A 20,014-nucleotide genomic window follows, 5' to 3' on the forward strand; every position below is an offset into this window, starting at 1 on the left:
GGAGGGGGGCAGGCCTTTTATCGATTAGTCCAAGTTCCGCTTCCCGGACCAGGGAAAGAGGAAGCCCATCCGGTATACTGAGCCGGATGGCAGCAAGAAGACTTACTCTGATGCTCGACTTATCATTGAGCAAAAGAGAAACAAGCAGCTTTCTGACTCGGTTTCAACGTCGACTATGCCAGACAGCTTCAAGAATACCTCGATGAGGTATTCCCAATCTATACAGGAGAACCTGTCAGGCAGCCCGTCCGTCCATACAGGTCCTCAGATGATAGGCTCGGTCCTGTATGTGCCCCAGCAACCATACAGGCTGTTCGCCCAATCATATCAGCAACCTGCCCTCTTCGGGGGTCAGGCGGCATATCAAGTCTAACCACTGGACTGGCAGCTCCGTCTGCTAAAACTTGGTGAACAACCTTCTGCGTTCTCCAAGGAAATAACTGAGGCGGCACAGTCGGCCAAGGTTAAGAATGTCTTGGTTGGAGTCTATGACGGCACCACCAACCCTGAAGACCACCTGATGGCCTACACCAACCTTATGTATTTACAGGGGTTGGATGATGCTGCATGGTGTAGATGCTTCCCAGCTACACTAAAGGGCATTGCCCAACAGTGGTTCGGCAACCTGCCGCCTGGGTGCATAAACAATTTCAGGACACTTACGTTCTTGTTTGCCTCTAACTTCTCCATGAATATACCCGCGAAAAAGATAAGTCTTGACTTGGGCGCGGTACAACAGGGAGACAGGGAAGGGCTCCGTTCTTATATCAGGTGGTTCAATCTGGTGAGAATCCAGATCCAAGGACTATCTGACGATGTTGCATATACAGACTTCTTCAAGGGTCTAAAAGACGGGTCAACTTTTAGGTTTGACCTCGTCCGGAAGAGAATCGCCACTCTTCAAGAGGCGCTGATGGAGGCGGAAGCTTATATACAAGCGACCGAACTCCGCTCCACCAGCAAGCAGTCGGACTCAAAGAAGTCCGACAAATAAAAAGGGAGTCGGCAAGATCAGCCGGCTCAAAAAGCTGAAGAGAGAAAGAAAATAAAAGAAGTTTGGGCGGCGGAGGACTCTGATCAGCCGTCCAAAAATAAAAAGAAAGAGTTTAAACCGTATGTCCCCAAGTACGAGTTTAACAAGGACTGCTACTCCATCCTCATGGAGATAAAAGACCGGGTGACTATTGAGAAGCCTGCAGCTATGAAGGGTCCGGCAAAAAACCGGAACAAAAACAAGTACTGCCATTTCCATGAGGATATTGGCCATGACACCAACGACTGCTATAACCTAGAGCGGTTGCTGGACAGATTGGCTGATAAAGGGGTGCTGAAGTCCACAATGCAAATAATGATTTGACATATTCCGAGTCGACTACTAGGTTGAGTATATGTCTTTTTAAACACACGAGTGTGTGAGTTGGGAGGGCATTGTTCACATTTAAAGGGTTGGTTGGGGAGCGATCGAGTACATCTTTTACTCGCCACATAAATGAGAGTTGAGTGTGTGAGCACTAGTCTTGAATTCTATATGCTCTTGTGGTTTGCTCTACTTGACAATTGTTAGGGAAGATTGGTAATTGAATGGATTTGAGTGATTGACTTTAATATATTTATCGGAATTGCGTTGAATCGTATTTATTGGTTTGAATGTATTTGGTGTGAAATATTGATTTATTTATTCATTGCTTTGCTTAGGGACAAGCAAAGGTTTAGCTTGGGGGAGTTTGATGAGTCTATTTTATATGTATTTTTACTCCCCGTCCCGTGGTCATAATTGTGCTTATTTGAGCTCTGCGGAGCTATTTTTATTACTAATATACGTTTTCTAGTGTTTTTGTAGAGTTGGTATTATTTTGCAGGAATTTGCAGAATTATGACAATTCCCGAGGTTATTAGCCACTAAAAAAATATTAGAGTCATACGTGAGGAGGTTCAACATTCCAAGTTACTAACACAGACCAACCAAGGAAGAAGAATTGGGCTAAAGTTAGAGGCCCAATCACGTTCACGTTAAAGATCTAGGCCGCGAGATTACTCCAAGCAACTTGGCCCGATCGCATGATGAGTACTACGGCTACAAATTTTTACCTACACCTTAGTGTAGGTAGAACTCCCTACACCCCTTCCCCACTGCATCATGCTATACCTCTCCCCACTACATCTCCCCACACCCTTCCCCCTCCCATCCCAAATTATAGCAGCTATCACCATTCACCGCATCTTACCTCCGAATTATACAGTATACAGTATCCGTCTTTATTAACTCTAGAGAAATCCATTTTCAGCGATCTCACCGCCATTATCTCCTTCCCCAACGACATTATAATTCTCGCCTCGTTTGTGTAACCGCCGTTTTATAAAATCCAGTTAAATCACAAGACTAATCACTTAAAAACACTCGATTTCGATAAGGAATCTCGGATCATTGAAATTAAATTTAATGGCAGTAGCAGTTGTGCTTCTGGGCAACAATTGTAGTAGTCATGGTTATGGTGGTGGTAGATGTATCTTCCATTATATGGAGTAGCGGCGGGAAATATATAGGAGTTGATATTCTATCCCATCACCACCACCATGGATCGTTTGTCATGGAGGAACGACGGCTTGAGTTAATTTGGGATGGCGTAGCGGGCTAGAAAATCGAACAGGGGAAATTGTTGGTAAACATTTATAATTGAACATATAATATTTTTAAAATGAACATTTTTTAATGGTTGTAAATAAACAATTTTTTTTATTGATTGTAAATGAACATTTATTATTTTATAACTGAACATTTAATTATGGAGCATTAAAATTAACCTATTGCGGATAACATGTCACAATTTAATTATTTGATCAATAAATCAAACAATTTTTTAAGGATATTATTGAAAAATAAGTACTACATATCTAAAAGTCAATAACATAAAGAATTTAAGATATGTCAATTATAAAAATATTTAAAACTATATGTGCAAATGAATATATAGAAATATGAATATGTATTATTTTAATGTTCATTTGTATATGCGCAAATGTTCATTATTACAATATAAATGTATAGAAAAAAATAACTACTTCATGATATAATAGGTGTTTTAGTATCAAAATGAGCATTTAAGTATATGTATATGTTCATTTAAAATTATGCATTTACTTGTTCAATATGAAATGATCATGAATCATAATGAAAATGGACAATTATCAATATGAAAATGAACATTTACATATAATAAAATTTATTAATTTTTTGAAAAGTTAGTAAGCATATATGTGTACTATGGAAGGATGGAGTTTTAATATGTTACTGATGATTTTATATAGAGTATAAGTATATCTCTACTAGTCTACTTTACCCATTTTACTCTAGGGATTTAAGATATACAAGCATAACTTATTGTGATCATTGTGAACTGTTTAAATGATCATGGTAGTAGAGAATACTTTTTTTATGTTATTATATTGTTCATGAACATTTAATGATATGGTCATAAACATATAGTTAAAGAGATGATATAGTGTTGAGAATTTAATGAATTACTAGTACTGATATGATAATGAACATGTTCTCTTTTTATTTTTTTATTTATTTTTTTTTTACGAGGATATTGAACATGTTCATTCTACTATAGTTTGCACAACAAAAAAAAATAATCTGTTTTCACATTTTTATAATAATATCTAGCAAACAATACTACTATTGTATGAAATACGACATACAAAATATATAACTTGTTTATACATCAAATATGTTAAAACAATATTCTATTTAAAGAAAAAAGAAATTGCTTATATTTTAACTCATTTATCAACCTTCTCGCTGCCCTTCATTTTTTTTCAATACATTTCATTCAAAAAGCATTACTTGAGGCGTGTATTCCATTTGCAGCTTCCTGATTTGATTTTCCTGTATATCCAAAAAACCAATATATATTATAAAGATAAATGGTTTATTATTGGAAAAAAAATAAGTGTCTAAATTTTAATAATATAAAAGTGATAAAATATGGCATAGAACATTCAATAACATATAAATGAACATAAAGAGGTATGATTATGTACAATTATATACTTATATTATTTTTCTTCATTTTACAAATCCATTTTTGATTTGGGTATTAGATACACACACTCAACAAGTCCATAGTAAATACCTTATATAAGGGTTGTCTACAAGTACGCAATGTTATGGTTTTGCAAATATTAGTACTCCCTCCGTCCCATATTATAGTTCCTGTTTTCCTATTTTGGAGACCTAAAATGATGTTCCTGTTTTTATTTTTGGATAGTATGTAAAAATCATTATACCCTCGTTTTTTATAACTTTATTCATTGAACTTCCTAATTCACTCTTAAATTATCCACTTGCCTTGTACTTTTTTCCACTTTTTCTCTCTAACTTTTTTCTATAATTGTATTTTTCACTTTTTCTCCTTAAATTATTCACCTGTCTTGTACTTTTGTCTAGCTTTTTCCACTTTTAATATACTTCATCCACCTTTTCCTCCCATTTCTTAAATAGCGTGAAAAAATACAAACAGGAACTATATATTGGGACGGAGGGAGTACATATGTTCAAAATAAACATATTATTAGGAATAAATGAACATTACGTTTTTTTAATATGAACATTTGAATGATTATTTGACAATCAATTTTAAATTATTAAACATTCATTAATCTCATTTTTGAATCAACAATAAGTATATGAACATTATTCATTTTATGAATGATCATATGTTATTTTTTACAAATTAAATTCAAAACGAAAATGAACATTCATTAGAAAAAAAAATTCCCACAATAAACTAAATTTACATTTCAATCCCAACGAGTTTTGATCAAATTATCCAGAAAATTATTACAAGTAAAATATGTTTCTAATTTTTTGTGTCGAACACTTTCATAATTTAATAACTCACCACAAATTAATTTAACACAAAATAGAGTATATCATACATAATTTAACTATAATAATAGGAAACCACAATAATTTGATATACACCATAATTTGATGGCTAGAGTTTTCTGGTGAAATGGCAAAATTCAACAAAAAAATCAATGAGATAGAGAGTGTGATACCGTGTATACCTTACGATGAATTTTTGTTTGAATGACGACGATCTAAATTGTTATTCAACAATCAAATTGGGAAAAAAAAAATAGGATAATCCAAATAGTCATCGAACAATCATATCAAATTACTTCAAACCTTCACTTTCATTCAACAACAATTCACAAAATAAGAAATCAAATTGAAAAACAAGAGAGAATTTGGTACCTTAGCTTAATAACAATCTTGCATAGACAATGAAGATCTGGTGAAGGACAAAATGAATATAGGCAATTTCTAAGAGTAATATAGAGCACTTTTATTTTTTGAAGAGAGAGAATGTGGGGAAATAGCAAGGAAACTGATATGCGAGCGCCGAGCAGTATGAAGCGTGTTGTTTTGAGTGGGGGTGTAGGTAGAGTTCCCTACTCTAGGGTTCTAGGGTGTAGGGATAGATAATTCGTACTACAGCTGGACGCGCCTTTATCCTTAGGCCTTACTCCAGCTGTTCAACTTAATGTCGATTTCCGACATTTATTGACCTTATTCCAATTCACGCAACTATGAAGTATATTTGAGGACTAAGTTTAGCTTAGAAGGTTAGCTGATTATTGTACTGCTTTAGTCTTAGTTTTATATTTTCCGTAACTTGTCTTTAGTTAAAGATTTTCTTGATTAAACTTTTAGAAACTAGTTTTAGTTTTATTTGATTTTAGTTTGTTACAATTTTACGGAACTATTTCCTTGGTTTTCATTCTTTTATGCTTTAGTTTAGTTTCCATTAGTTTATTTCTTTTTAGTTTTCATTCTTTTAAGTCTTTAATATTTTGCTTTATTATTAATTATTATTGTTTTGTTTTAGTTTTATTATTATTGTTTTAATTATGTTTAATTTAATTGCTTTGATTAGTTTAGTTTTAATTATGCACGAGTAGTTTATTTCTAGGGTTCTTGAGGATTCATGAACAATATGAAGGGATGATTTATTGTTATTGATTGTTAATATTTTGGGTTAATTTCCTATTGATTGTTATAATGCTATGCAATTACATTTGCGCAGGTTTAATTGTATGAGTTACTTTGATTCGAGATTCGACAGATGAGAGTTGATATTAAGGCTTAGTTTCAATAGACAGGTTAATTTATAAATGGTTAAATCAAGATTCGAGAGATGCGATTTAATATCGCTAAGTTAATTCTGTGATTATAATATGTAGCGAAAGCCCTTTATAATCTGGTTAATTTATGCATTGATAATTGGTTGTTATGTTTATCCCGGAATATTATTTATTGGTGAACATATGACCCTAGGTCTTTTTATTATTGCTTATTTCCCTTAGTTTAATTATTATTGTAGTATATTTCTCACAAAAATACTCGTTTCTTGATAATTTAGATTATAATAATTTATTAGGAATAAAAGAACATTATTTCCATGTGCATTCGACCCTACTTCCCTATCTATTATAGTTAGTGGTTTTAGGAATTACTTTTGATTAGGTGATACGACTTTAGCCTGTCATTGATTGAGTTTCTCCTACTAACCAACCACTAATCTCTTCATTGTTATTTGCACCATCCATAATTATCATTTATATAGGTCAAATTGTAGGTAATTGCAATCTAAAGTCTAAAATACAGCATGCACGTCAGAAAAGCACTAACCATCATGTAAGTACTATGTATTTATGCTATATCAAGTTATAGACAAGACCAGGAAGAAGACTGATATAAATGCAAACATGAAGAAGACTGAAGTCTTCACAAGACAAAATAAGAAACGTGACATTGCAGACATTCCCATGTAACAACCACCTCCTCCTTATACTCATCTTGAATTATATACCCTAACATATTCTTATTTATACATTTCAATCTAACACCTTCTTTACGCACCAACTTGTAAACAATTAACACTTCCTTGTCATCCCTCATATAGCAATTAACGTATGATCTATTTTAAAACTTACTTGAGGATAGTGATCTAATATTATCCTGTGATTGTTAAAGTTGGTTTGTAAGCTGTAATTGATGGTTAGAAAAACTCTAGGAAATGAAACCTGTGTATATTTCTAAGCTAGTGATGCAACTGCTATGAATACAAGTAAATTTTGGTCATACCTCCTTAGTGTTTGATTCTTATAAAATTATGTATCAGATGGAAGCACTACAATGTAGTATTTCCCTTTTGATGCTATTTTGACTAAAGAACATTCAGGCAACTATCACTAAAGAATAAGTAACAATTAACATATGATCTATTTAAAAAAACGGTTTAAAATAGATCACTACACTATCGTTAAAGGCAACTATATTACTTAAAACTGGCTTTGCATGTCTCTAACTACTGTAAACCTATTTAATTTTCAATCAACATAAATCACGTACAACTGGTTACAATAATACGAATTAATACCTAAATGCCTAATTTAATTTTCCAAACAAACAATTGCAATTGCATAATCGCTTAATTCACATTATCAAATTCTAAAATCAATTGCATATATATCGCATAATACCTTGAGCTTGCATTACATGTTGATTATCCTCCTGAACTTCATTCTCATCCTTAGCTTCAATAATAGCTTGTTCTACATCTTCAAAAGCTTCATCTTCTTGTTCAAGTTCGAATTGAATGGGATTATGATACAAGTTTTATATATTTGACAAATCAAACAATGATCAATTAATTTGCACAATTGAATCAAAATCAAATAGATGATTAGTAATTTTTATAATTCTTACCTTCATAGTTGCTTTCAATTTGAGCTTCTCGTTCAGATCGAAATTGATGACGTTAATATCGAAGTTTTCTATAGTGTCCTATATATTTCGATTTAGATCAATTTCAATTAATTGTTTATAAGAATTAGCAATTTTTGCAGAAATTGATTGATTGTGGAGAAATTATGAACCCTAGAATTGATTAGAAGGAGAGAGAGAAAAAATTCGAGCTCTGATGATGAAGTTGTTAATGGCGTCAATGATGAAGTTGTAGGAGAAAGAAATTATGAACCCTAGAATTGATCCATGCTTGCTAAGTGGATGAAAGACTACATAACTGTTCTAGAGAATGAAAATTCACCTCCTCCCGGTGAAATAAGTTGCCGGAAATTTTCATTTATGGCACATGTTGCACCTAACACCATAGTTGGTGGTGTTTTGGCTACTACGCAAAGTTTAGGGTGCTCGGTGCACCTAAGCCATACCTCAGGGTGTTGCAGCCAATTTTACATTTTTTCTTTCGTTTGGGGTTTTACGAGTTTAGGGGTTAGTGGGCTGGGCTGTGAAGATTTCGGCATGTTTTGCTTGGGGTGGTTTTGGTACGTGAGACTTTTGGTCTAGTTTATTGTAGACCAGGTCCACCCAAGATTTTTTAGTAGACTTGTAGTGATGAAATCCAAAGCCGAGATAGATACATTAAATCCTCTTAACTATGAAAATTCATATCATAATAAGCTAGAGTTGGGATTTTCCACTATTCATGTCATCATTGACTTAATTTTTTTTTACCAATATATAATATATAAATATGATTATATAATATGTTGTTGGATTTTTCATAATGTCTACTTTTATAAATTTATTTTTTCATAATTTTTATTAACCTCTAATTAAAAATACTAATGATCAAAGTTGTATCTCGACAGATGTGCAAATCCAACTCTAGCTTATAAAAAAAACAGATTGAGTACCATTGTGCAGTCAGTGTTATGACTAATGAGGCCTTCACGTCAATTCAACAAACTTTAGTTTGCTATCATTATAACCTACTACGTATTACTAATCAATTCTATAGTATTTGACATGACTAAATTTGATGTTTGGTTACTTGTACATGTTTTGTACTTGCACACTTGAGCGAGGCTGCAGTTTTCAGAATGGCTTTGGCAGCGGAATGAAGAGTCCAAGGAGGGAATCTTTCGTTGTATCCATTGAAGTTCAAACCAAAAATTCGATTGGAGACAATTTCAATATGTTTTACTAATCCAAAATGAATGTTGACTTTTGAGCTTCATACCTATGCTTATACCACCATACTGAAAATGAATGTTGACTTTTGAGCTGCATACCTATGCTTATTATACCTGAAAATGACCTGAACAAATGAACATCCTAATTTTTCAAAGTTTCAAACCACCTAAATTTTTCAAACCCTCGATTTTCAAACAAACAAGAGCAAAGGTTCAAACACTTAGTGCTTCAAACCTAACAAATAGTCCAAAATAAAACACAGTCTAAGTTTGGTACCTAGTTATCAATTACAAACCAAGAGTGTACTTAACAAATTACAAACCAAGTTTCAAAACACAAGTTCAAATATTCTAGTTCTCAAATAAGATTAGAGGATGCAATAGGGCTTTCAATTGGATGAAGATCGGGTGATGTACAGTGGCGGATCCAGGATTTTGTGGGTGCTAGGTCACCGACTCACCGTCACCAATCGATCGCATACAAATCAATAATTAATGTATATATATTCTAAAAGCTAATAAAAAATTCATTCCAAATTTGTATATATACGGTGTACAGTAATTTACTGGACATCAGAGGACACTTTTATCAAATTTTAGGTCACTTTAAAAAAATTTTGGGTTACTTTTATTAATAAAGAATAAATATTTTGCAACTTATATTTATGCCAAGGTAACATTTATTCATATTAGGATCATTTTTACTCATTTTAGGGTAACTTTATAACAGATGTATAATATTTTATTGTACATTCGATTTATTTAAAAGTTTGTCAAAATATCTTGTGGAAGAGGAGGAGGATTTGTGGCAGATAATTGACAAATCACCAGTAAAATTACAAAAAAGATTTAGAAAGAATGTAAGATTTGAGGGATGAAGGTAATAAATTAAAAAATAAATTTCAATAAGTTACCTAGTGAGAATAAAAAAGGAAAAAAAAAAAAAGAAGTAACAAAGAAAGCAAAAGATAATGGAAACGCTGTTGGTGGGCTTTGATCAGTGACCTCAATATAGAGGAATGAGGCTTTAACCACTAGACTAATGAGCGCTTATGATTATTTAATGCAATGTTTAATATTTAATGGCCCTTTTTTTTTTTTTTTTTCCTTCTCCTGGGTCAAGTGACCCACCGTGCATAAGGGTGGCTCTGCCACTGGTGATGTATGTGGCGTATCATTCTTGTTCTCCACCTCAAGCTTCATAATTGATCCACAAAGCATTTCCAATTGAGGATCCATAGAGTCTACAAAACACCAAAAAAAAAAACAAAAAACAAGTTACTGCCAATTGAGGACATTACTTCCTGCCAACAGTCACAAGTCACAAGAGCAATTATAAATCCCTGAATCCTAATAGTGTACAATGTGTGCACTCTTAAATTGTAAAGAAATATGGCAGGGATGGAAATGTCCAAACTAGTTCCTAAGGTAAAGCAAGTCAAACATATACCTCAGCAACTGCATAACAGTAAAGTTTCCCAACATTACATCAACAATTAAGAAAACTAGTAGGGACTGGGGAGTAATAAAACAGGAAAATAAACTAATAAAATGCTGATTAGGGCTTTACAGTCTCAGTCAAAAGTTCAAAACCAAGCAAATATAATTCAATTCCAGGATTTTAAGGGGAAAAATAGTAACCAAGAACCAGCAGACAAGTTCATTGACCCAATATGTATTTCAGTATTTGCAAGGATGTATGATAAGTTCAAAGCTAAACTTCCCAAGGAGTCTTTCATGTAAGTCAGCAAAGGAACTATTTCACTAATCACCATTTAAATATTTAAGCTACCCAATTTCTACATAGGTTAAGAAACATACTACTCCTTAGTAGGTTCTAAGTTATAATAATACAATACCATCAACTCATCAAGCATAGAAACTTGGAGAAGAAAGAGGATTGAGTCCTCAAATTGGCTTTGAATTAGAGGGCACTGAACAACTTTAATACTCCATATTCACAATTCCATTAAGCTCCTTGCCTCCTTACAAATTATTGAAATTAACAATAAACCTTTAAGATATCTTCCTTTACCTGTCAACCACTTTGATGTCCGACATGTCACTCTTACAACTAACTGAAAAGCCTTCGATAAACTAACCCGATTATTGCAATGCCGCATAATGGCCTTTTTACAACACCCTTTCCTCACTTTCAATTAGCTAACAGCAGCTACTTTCCTTCCACTTCACAAATCCATACAATTCCATCTCTTCAACCCATAAAGGGAAGAAAAACACACGAAGTTACATCCACTGCCCAAATAAGCCTTGATTCTTCTGTTTAATATGGACAGAAGTACCAGGTATGGGAGATGAAATGGTCCTCCTCCGAATCTTTGCCATGTACTTATACAATTTACTATTATTGATCCAGCTCTATGTAATTTACAATATAATGGATTTTCCCTAAAGAGAGGGGGTGCAAGTCTACTTATGGGGAATATTCTAGAAACCCTTGAATCCTTGGATAGGGATAATCTCAGCAAAATACAGTGATAAAGCAAAATCCCTGAATCCTAATAATGTACAGTCTGTGCACACTCTTGCATTGATAAAGAATATGGCAAGGATAAAGAGTGTCCAAACTAGTTCCTAAAGTACAGCAAGTAAAACTTATAACTCAGCAATTCAGCATACCAGTAAAGATTCCCAACATTACATAAGCAATTACCCATCACTATCAGCAATTTATTAAGCTACCATTTTCGGAACAAACATAGCTTACATTTCCATTTGCATCCATCTACATTATACACAGCATGTTTTATAAATAAAGATCATTGGACAACCAAAAAAGGGGTGAATGCATGATCAACTCATTCCAATTACATCAAAAAAAAAGTTGTGTTAGATGATTTTTATTAAACACTAAATATATCAAGACATAAATTTCTCAACACAAGAAATTATAACATACCTCCTTCGGCTCTAGGATCAGTTCCACGTTGCCAAACATAAGTCATCCCATCCCAAGCAGTACTAGCCAACAACCCTTCGTCAAAAAAACTCATATCGATCCCGCCTGGGGAATCAGTATGAAGATCATACTTCTCAATTAAAGCATCCTCCACCGTAAAATCCCACATACAAACCGTGTAATCTAAAGAAAAACTCATAACCATGTTCCGGCGATGTGGCGAAAACTTAACCTTCATTACAGCATACTCATGACCAGAAAGAACAGCAATGGGAGTCCTAATACTCCTCACATCCCAAACCCGAACCATATTATCCACCGCCCCGGTAGCCAGCAAATAATCATCATACATATTCCAATCACAAGACGAAATCTCATGTTCATTACCAAGTATGGTCATAGTAGAGCGCGGGTTTCGAACATCCCAACACCGAACCGTGTAATCCCCGGAAGCCGAGGCGAAAACATTGTCAAGCAGGGGATTCCAAGCAACAGAATAAACACAATAATCATGTCCCTTGAAGGTGCGCACACGGGTGGGGTTATCAACAGTCCAAAGATTAATTGTATGATCGAAAGAACCGGAGATGAAGGAATTACTGCGTTTTGGGCTCCAATCGACGGAATAAGCTTCATCGCTGTGTCGAACGAAAGAGCGACAAGGGTTTTGTTGAGGGGGAAGAGAGGTGTCGTACAGTTTGAGGGAGCCGTCGGCAAAGGCGGCGACGAGGAGGTTGTTGTCGGATTTGGACCAGGAGACGTCGTTGATGCCCTCGGCGGTATCGAAGAAGGTGAGCTCGGAGATGGGGGTGGGAGATGATGGGGTGGGGGAGAGGTCGAGGATGTGGAGGCAGCCATTGCCGTTCTTGCCGAAGTTTTTGGTGGTGGCGACGGCTAAGCGGTGTTCGTAGAAGGGGCTGAATTTGACGGAGCAGCCCTGGAAGGCGGTTTTGAACACCGGCATGATTGGAGTTGATTTGCTCTGGTGATTGTGTAGGGTTTGTCTACTAGGTTGGTGGGTGGATTATGAATTTATGATGGTCGTTTCTCAACAAATGATGTAGATTAGGGTTGTACAATTGTGGGGGAAATAACCTAAATTAGCCCATTTTAATTAGTGTTATATTATTGTCAAGCCCAACATCCAATATACATTAAACCCTAACCTTAGGGTGTCCTTATTCTATCAAGTCAATTCGTGAAGCAAGTCAAGCCCTACGTCTTGCAAGGAATTAAGCCTGAAACGTTTCAACACTTGTTAAAAACTAATTTAAGAATATAATATGTTAAAACAACAATTATGTATCGCTCATTACCTCAAAGAACATAATACTTAAATTCAAATAACATAATAGCTAAATTTAAAGAATATAAGGGCTAAATTCAAAGAATATCGGCGCTAAAACAAATACTTCCTCCGTTTCTTATTAGTTGATGCGTTTCATTTTGGCGCGTATATTAAGAAAGAAAGCAAGAGATGTGCAAAATACCAAAATACCCTCTCATTCACTCTCTGACATTACCCCCCACCACAGGTACAACAACCACAGCAGAGGTAACCAACCTCCACATCAGAGACCACAACAGGTTGTTACTTCTCCTTCTGATTCTGGCCTATCAGAAATCAAAACTATGTTAGCCAATATGCAAAAGCAGATGCAGAGTAGGGATGCGCAAATTGATTCGATCCTAGCACATAATAAAATCACAGATAATCAAATTGCGCAACTTTCCTCTACTCTACAAACTTGCCAGCAGGGAGCCCTACCATCGCAGCCAGTACAACCTACAGATCACGTGAATGCAATTACCCTGAGAAGTGGTTCAAAATACGATGGGCCTTGTTGTTACTAGCCCTGCAGGGCCCCAGGTTAAAACTAACTCTTCTGATAATAAATTGCAGGGTACAACTCAAGATAAGATCGGAGATGTGCAGAGTCCTGCTATCAAGCTTCCATTCCCTAATAGACATTTAAAGAGTAAGTTGGATAAGCAATTTGGTAAGTTTCTAGAGGTTGTCAAAAATTTGCAGGTAACAATTCCTTTCACAGAATTAATTACTCAAGTTCCAGCATATTCTAAATTTATAAAAGAAATTTTGACTAGAAAAAGATCTATTAGTGAGGTAAAGACAGTTGCTTTTACTGCAGAATGTAGTGGTATATTACAAAATAAATCTCCACCTAAACTAAAAGATCTGGGTAGTTTTTCTATTCCTTGTCATATTGGTAATGTGATAATTGATAAAGCTTTATGTGATTTGGGTGCTAGTGTACGTGTTTTTCCATTATCTGTGAACTCTAAATTAATTATGGGTAAATTAAAAGCTACCAATATTACTCTACAAATGGCCGACTGTTCTGTTAAATACCCTTTAGGTGTTTTAGAGGATGTTCTTGTTAGAGTAGGTAAATTTTATATACGTGTTGATATTGTTATTGTTGATATTGAGAAAGATTTACAAATTCCAATTATTTTCTTACATTATGTGTAGGGGATGATAATATTACTTTTAATCTAAATAATGTCCCTTTGGTGTGCTTAGTTTAGTTTTATTGCTTTCTTAGTCTAGTTTTTTTTATTTCTTTATTAGTCTAGATTTTATTTTTTTCCTAGGTTAGATTTATTGCTTTCAAAAAATAAAAAAATCCTAAAATACATTCCAATGAATTATGAATCATGCTTCCCTGTGCCCCTTGATTAAAATTTTTCGGAATTGTTTTGATTCTTGGTTATTGATGATAAATATTGTGGATTAGTTGATCATGATTGTATGTTTGATTGCCTTGAAACCTTAATATGCGTCAATTTTGCCCAACTACTTGTGAATATAGTGCTTGACTAGTTGATTGTTGAGGAATGTGTGTTAGTTCCTGGTATGTCAATGAAGTTGAGTATTGGTTTTTAACTTTGAGTAATGTTTGTATGACTCATTATTAGGCACATTGAGGAGGACGAAGGCATTTGTTCTTTTAGGTAGCCTTCAGATGATATTAGATACATTTGTTCCCTTCTTGCTACCCATGTTGTTTCCTTAACCTTTTATTGTTTATTTAGCCACATTACGAGCTTAATTTTTCCCCATTGGTTACTAGTCCCAAGCTTAGCTTGGGGGAGCTACTAGTTAGTGAGGTGAGGGAGTTATAGTGTGCACATAATTTGCACAATTTGGGTGGATATGATAAGTTATTTGTTCTTGTATGTTAATTGGAAAAAAATGAAAATTGTTGTTCATAGTTGAAAAAATTTCAATGTGAGATAAAAACACTAGTAGAAAAAACTAAATGGGAAGCCCCAATTGGCAAGCGGTTTTTCAAATCCGCTTCTAAAGACCCTATTTTTTTTAAAAAAAACTCTTTTTTAGAATGGCAAGCGGTTTAGGCGCGAACCGCTTCCCATTACATGTATTGGCAAGCGGTTCGGGGTTGAACCGCTTGCCATTTGGTGTAATGGTAAGCGGTTCAAACCCGAACCGCTTGCCAATTCAAAAAAAAAATTGCGGGAGAAATTAACTCAGCATTCAGTAGCGGCACTTAGTCGAATTTTTGTCAAAAATTCGAACATACAGTAGCTCTAATTCACTTCCCCTCTCTTTCTCTTTTCTTGCTTCAATTCCAACTCCACTCTCAAGCATACTCCACCACCGCCGCCGCCGCCACCACCACTCCTTTCACTCCCTTTTCTCTCTTTTTTTTTTTAAATTTTCGTGGGTTTGTTTGTAGCTGCTCCTGTGCGAAAATTTGCAGCGTTCGTGGGGAGGTGTTGCTCAAGGTCGCTGGTGGTGTTCGTGGCTGCATGTTGCTGCGCTCGTGGGGAGGTGTACTGTTGCTGGTGGTTGCTGGTGTTTTCGTGGGTGTGGGTGTCATCAGTTCGTGGGTGCAGTGGCTGGTGCCTGGCTGTCACCACCACACCTCTCTCTCTGCCCTAATTGAAGCTACTACCTCTAATTAACTCTCACTCTCAAATTAGGGTAAGCTCTTGCTAAACTTTACTTCAATATGTATTAATTGTTTGTTTATTCCAAACTTTAAAGTTAGGGTTTCAAATTTAGTGAACACATTTATCTTAATTGTTTTATTAATTGTGATTTTTTTCCATAAAGTATGTTAATTGTTACTTTAATTGTTTAAATTTAGTGAACACATTTAGTTAACATGTTAATTAGTTTGTTAAATTTGGTTAGTAAATTATAATGTTTGAATGGATTGCTATGAATGAATTAATGGAATGTAAACCTTAGTTTGATTTTAGGTAATTTAATTAGCAATACATGAATGAATGAACTTGTGTATTGTTAGTTGAATGTCATATAAATGCAAATTATTGAATGCTTGCATCATCATTTGCCTAGATACCCGTTCGAGTCTTTCTCATTAGGAGAAAGTCTTGAATAGTCCCCGGTTGGGACTGTTCTTGGACGTTTAATCTCACTTAGGTAGTGAATGTATGTCTCTTTTTCGATTTAAAGGAAATCTCGGCTTATCATTTTCTCACCATGTTCTCTGGGTGCATATGTAGGTAAGTAATTACCTACATTGTGTACTTGGAGAACTGGGGGGAAATGCTGCCGGATTTTCCTTAAAATTGAAAAGTTGACATACCTTCACTAGTGAGATTAGACGTTCAAGGATGGGTTAGGTTGGAGTGATAAGGACCTTTTGGGAGCATTCATTTTTACGCGATATGGATGAATTATATGATATATGTACTTTGATTATTATAATTCATGTTACATTTATACATTATTTGAAATGTGTCGGTATATTTAAAGGCAATTTAAAACGACAATGGATCGCGGTTGGATGTATGGTAGACGTGATACATTCGAATTCTTTAATGGGCTTCAAGAGTTTTGCAAGAGTGCTTCACAGTATCAGCTCAGTACGGGTGAAAATTACCTTTATTGTCCTTGTGTCAATTGTAATAATGTCACAAGGGTCGATAGTGTTGATACCATCATGGCTCATGTACAATGTCATGGGTTTAGGCCTCAATATCATGTGTGGGTTTGGCACGGTGAAAAGGGATCGTATAGAGAGAATGTTGTTGGGAATGAGACGCATTGTAAAAGTGCCGAGATTCGTGTGGAAGAAGAATATGGGAGTGATGATGATGGAGATGGGGTGAGGATAGGGATGAGATCGAAGATGTTGGTTATGATCACTTGGATGAGATGATGCGTGATGTTGAAGGTGAATTTGGTGACCGATCTGATGTATTTGACTCATTATCAGAGGCTGCCAAAAAGCCTTTGTATCCTGGGTCCAAAAAATACACAAAACTCTCAGCCGTGCTAACACTTTTTAATATTAAGTCGAAGCATAACTGGAGCGACACTAGTTTTACTTCTTTGTTGACCGCGTTATGTGACATGTTTCCTGATGGGAATGAACTTCCTAATTCCTACTATTATGCAAAGAAACTCATGTGTCCATTTGGTTTGGAATATAAGAAGATACATGCATGTCCTAATGATTGTGTTCTGTATCGAAACGAATATGAAGAATTGGAGGAGTGTCCACGTTGCGGTGAGTCGCGCTACAAGCAAACAAGCTGCAATGTTGGTATGAATGGACCTCCTGCCAAGGTGTTGTGGTATCTTCCCATTATTCCAAGGTTAAAGCGTCTATTCTCAATACCAAAAGATGCTAAGAACTTGAGATGACATGCAGAGGGGAGAAAGAAAAATGGTTTGTTGAAGCATCCGGCTGATTCTCCACAATGGAAGAACATGGATATGAAGTTTAGGGAATTTGGTGATGAAGTTAGAAATTTAAGGCTTGGGTTGTGCACGGACGGTATGAATCCATTTGGCACTCTTAGTACCAAACATAGCACATGGCCGGTACTTTTAGTGATATACAACTTGCCTCCGTGGTTGTGCATGAAACGGAAGTACATAATGCTTTCACTTTTGATAACGGGGCCAAGGCAACCTGGAAACGACATAGATGTTTACTTTGAGCCCCTTGTTGATGATTTGAGAAAGATGTGGGATGAAGGAGTTTCCGTTTTTGATGCCCATACGAACGAGATGTTCATATTGCGTGTTGCCCTTATGTGGACCATCAATGATTTTCCCGCATATGGCAACTTGTCCGGGTACAAGAACAAAGGGAAGAAAGCATGTCCCATATGTATCGATGACACACCAAGCGTGTACCTTCACAACTGGGGCAAAGATGTGTACGTGAGGACCCGAAGATTGCTTAGGCGCGATCACCCATATCGTAGGCAGAAAAAGGCCTTCAATGGGAAAGTGGAAGAGGGGGTTGCACCTAGGGCATTGAGTGGAAAAGAGGTTTATGCTAGAGTGAAGGGTATACCATGTGTTTTTGGTAAAACAACGAAACCAATAGACCCACATGCTCTTTTTAAAAAGGAATCAATCTTTTGGAAGCTTGAGTACTGGAAAGAACACGATGTTAGACATTGTCTCGATGTGATGCATATAGAGAAGAATGTTTGTGATGCAATTGTTGGGACAATTATGAACATTTCTGGAAAAACAAAGGATGGAAAGAGTGCACGATTAGATTTGCAAGCTTGGGGGGTTCGTCCGGAATTGTGGGTTAACACAAAGGTAGTGAAGGCAATGGTAAAGGAAAAGGGAAGCGAAGATGGTGGACAAAAACGTAAGGGGAAGCGCAAGGACAAGGCCACGGGTAGCTCAAAGAAGAAAGTTGATGGAAAAGGCAAGAATAAAAAGGTTTATTTACCTCCAGCTTGCTACACATTGTCAAAGGAAGAAAAACGAAAGTTTTGTGCTTGTTTGTATGACATTAAAGTTCCATCTGGGTTCTCGTCAAACATGAAAAGATTTGTGTCCTTAAATGGAGAATTGAAGTTGACAAGTATGAAATCCCATGATTGTCACATGATGATGCAAGTATTCCTACCGATTGCAATTCGTGGTATTTTACCGAAGCACGTGAGAGAAGTTATTACAAGCCTTTGTTCGTTTTTCAATACTATATGCAGCAAAGTGCTTGATCCCTTTACACTTGATGCGCTCCAGGCGAATGTTGTTGTAACTATGTGCAAATTTGAGATGTATTTTCCACCGTCACTTTTTGACATAATGGTGCATTTGATTCTTCATTTGGTTCGAGAGATTAAGTTGTGTGGTCCAGTCTTTATGAGGTGGTGCTATCCTTTTGAAAGACACATGGGTACATTGCAAGATAAAGTCAGAAATCCAGCCCATCCGGAAGGTAGTATGGTACAAGGAATAGTGGCCGAGGAGATTGGTAATTTCGTGGCAGAGTATGTTGCCGTTGCCGAACCTATTGGGCTTCCCACTTCCCGACATGAAGGGAGACTTGATGGTCATGGCACAATCGGGTCGAAACGGATCTCACCTACTCGAGATCAGTTCTTGCAAGCTCATCTATTTGTGCTTCATCATGTTGTTGAGGTTCACCCTTATTTAGAAGAGCATATGGATAGTTTGCGTGTCGAATTTCCATCTAAAGGGGAAAGGGCACTAATGCAGTTGCATAATAAGATGTTTGTGAAGTGGTTCCATGATCGTGTGATGCATCAATTGGAATTGGATGAGGGTGTCTCTAGTACAATAAAATGGCTAGCTTATGGTCCAAAGGAAGATGTTCATTCATTTGAGGGATATGACATAAATGGATACACATTCTGGACTGAGCGTCGGGATCAGAAATCCTCATCGACTCAAAACAGTGGTGTCACTCTTGTGGCTTCATCAACAGAATTTGCAAGTGCAAAGGATACATCACCAGTTGAGGCACTATTATCCTACTATGGACGAATTCAGGAAATATGGGAACTAGATTACCGTGAGTTCAAGGTAGGTCTATTCAAGTGTAAATGGGTCGATAATAACAGGCGCAACGTCAGACATGACGACTTCACTCTTGTAGACCTTGGCCACTTGCGGGATAGTTTGGAACCATTCATCCTTGCATCTCAAGCTAAGCAAGTGTTCTATGTAACTGACCCAGCCGATCCTAAATGGTCCATTGTCCTTGCTGGCAAAAGAAGAATTTTAGGGGTTGGAGATGTTGAAGACGAGGAAGAATATGATGCATTTGATGATTCACCCCCTTTCAC

General features: G+C 36.0%; 1 protein-coding gene across 1 annotated transcript; it reads right to left on the reverse strand.

The window, feature by feature from the left end:
• Positions 1–9,857: 9,857 nt before the first annotated feature.
• LOC145605230 (peroxisome biogenesis protein 7-like) lies at positions 9,858–12,966 on the reverse strand. Its single transcript, XM_081661268.1, has 2 exons — positions 11,930–12,966; positions 9,858–10,253 (listed from the first exon to the last, which is right to left on the reverse strand). Exons 1-2 carry the CDS (start codon positions 12,891–12,893, stop codon positions 10,066–10,068), a joined length of 1,152 nt encoding a protein of 383 aa, XP_081517394.1. The 5' UTR covers positions 12,894–12,966; the 3' UTR covers positions 9,858–10,065.
• Positions 12,967–20,014: the final 7,048 nt, after the last annotated feature.

Source organism: Chenopodium album, chromosome 22 (genome assembly GCF_948465745.1).
Source record: "Chenopodium album chromosome 22, dcCheAlbu1.1, whole genome shotgun sequence".
Classification (NCBI taxonomy): Eukaryota; Viridiplantae; Streptophyta; class Magnoliopsida; order Caryophyllales; family Amaranthaceae; genus Chenopodium; species Chenopodium album.

What these genes read in the sequence shown, in the direction of transcription:
- LOC145605230 (XM_081661268.1), bottom strand. Translation starts at nt 12,893, where the DNA reads ATGCCGGTGTTCAAAACCGCCTTCCAGGGCTGCTCCGTCAAATTCAGC. An exon ending in TGATCCTAGAGCCGAAGGAG is followed by an intron (nt 10,254 to 11,929) that starts GTATGTTATAAT and finishes GGTGTTTTGTAG; the next exon opens with ACTCTATGGATCCTCAATTG.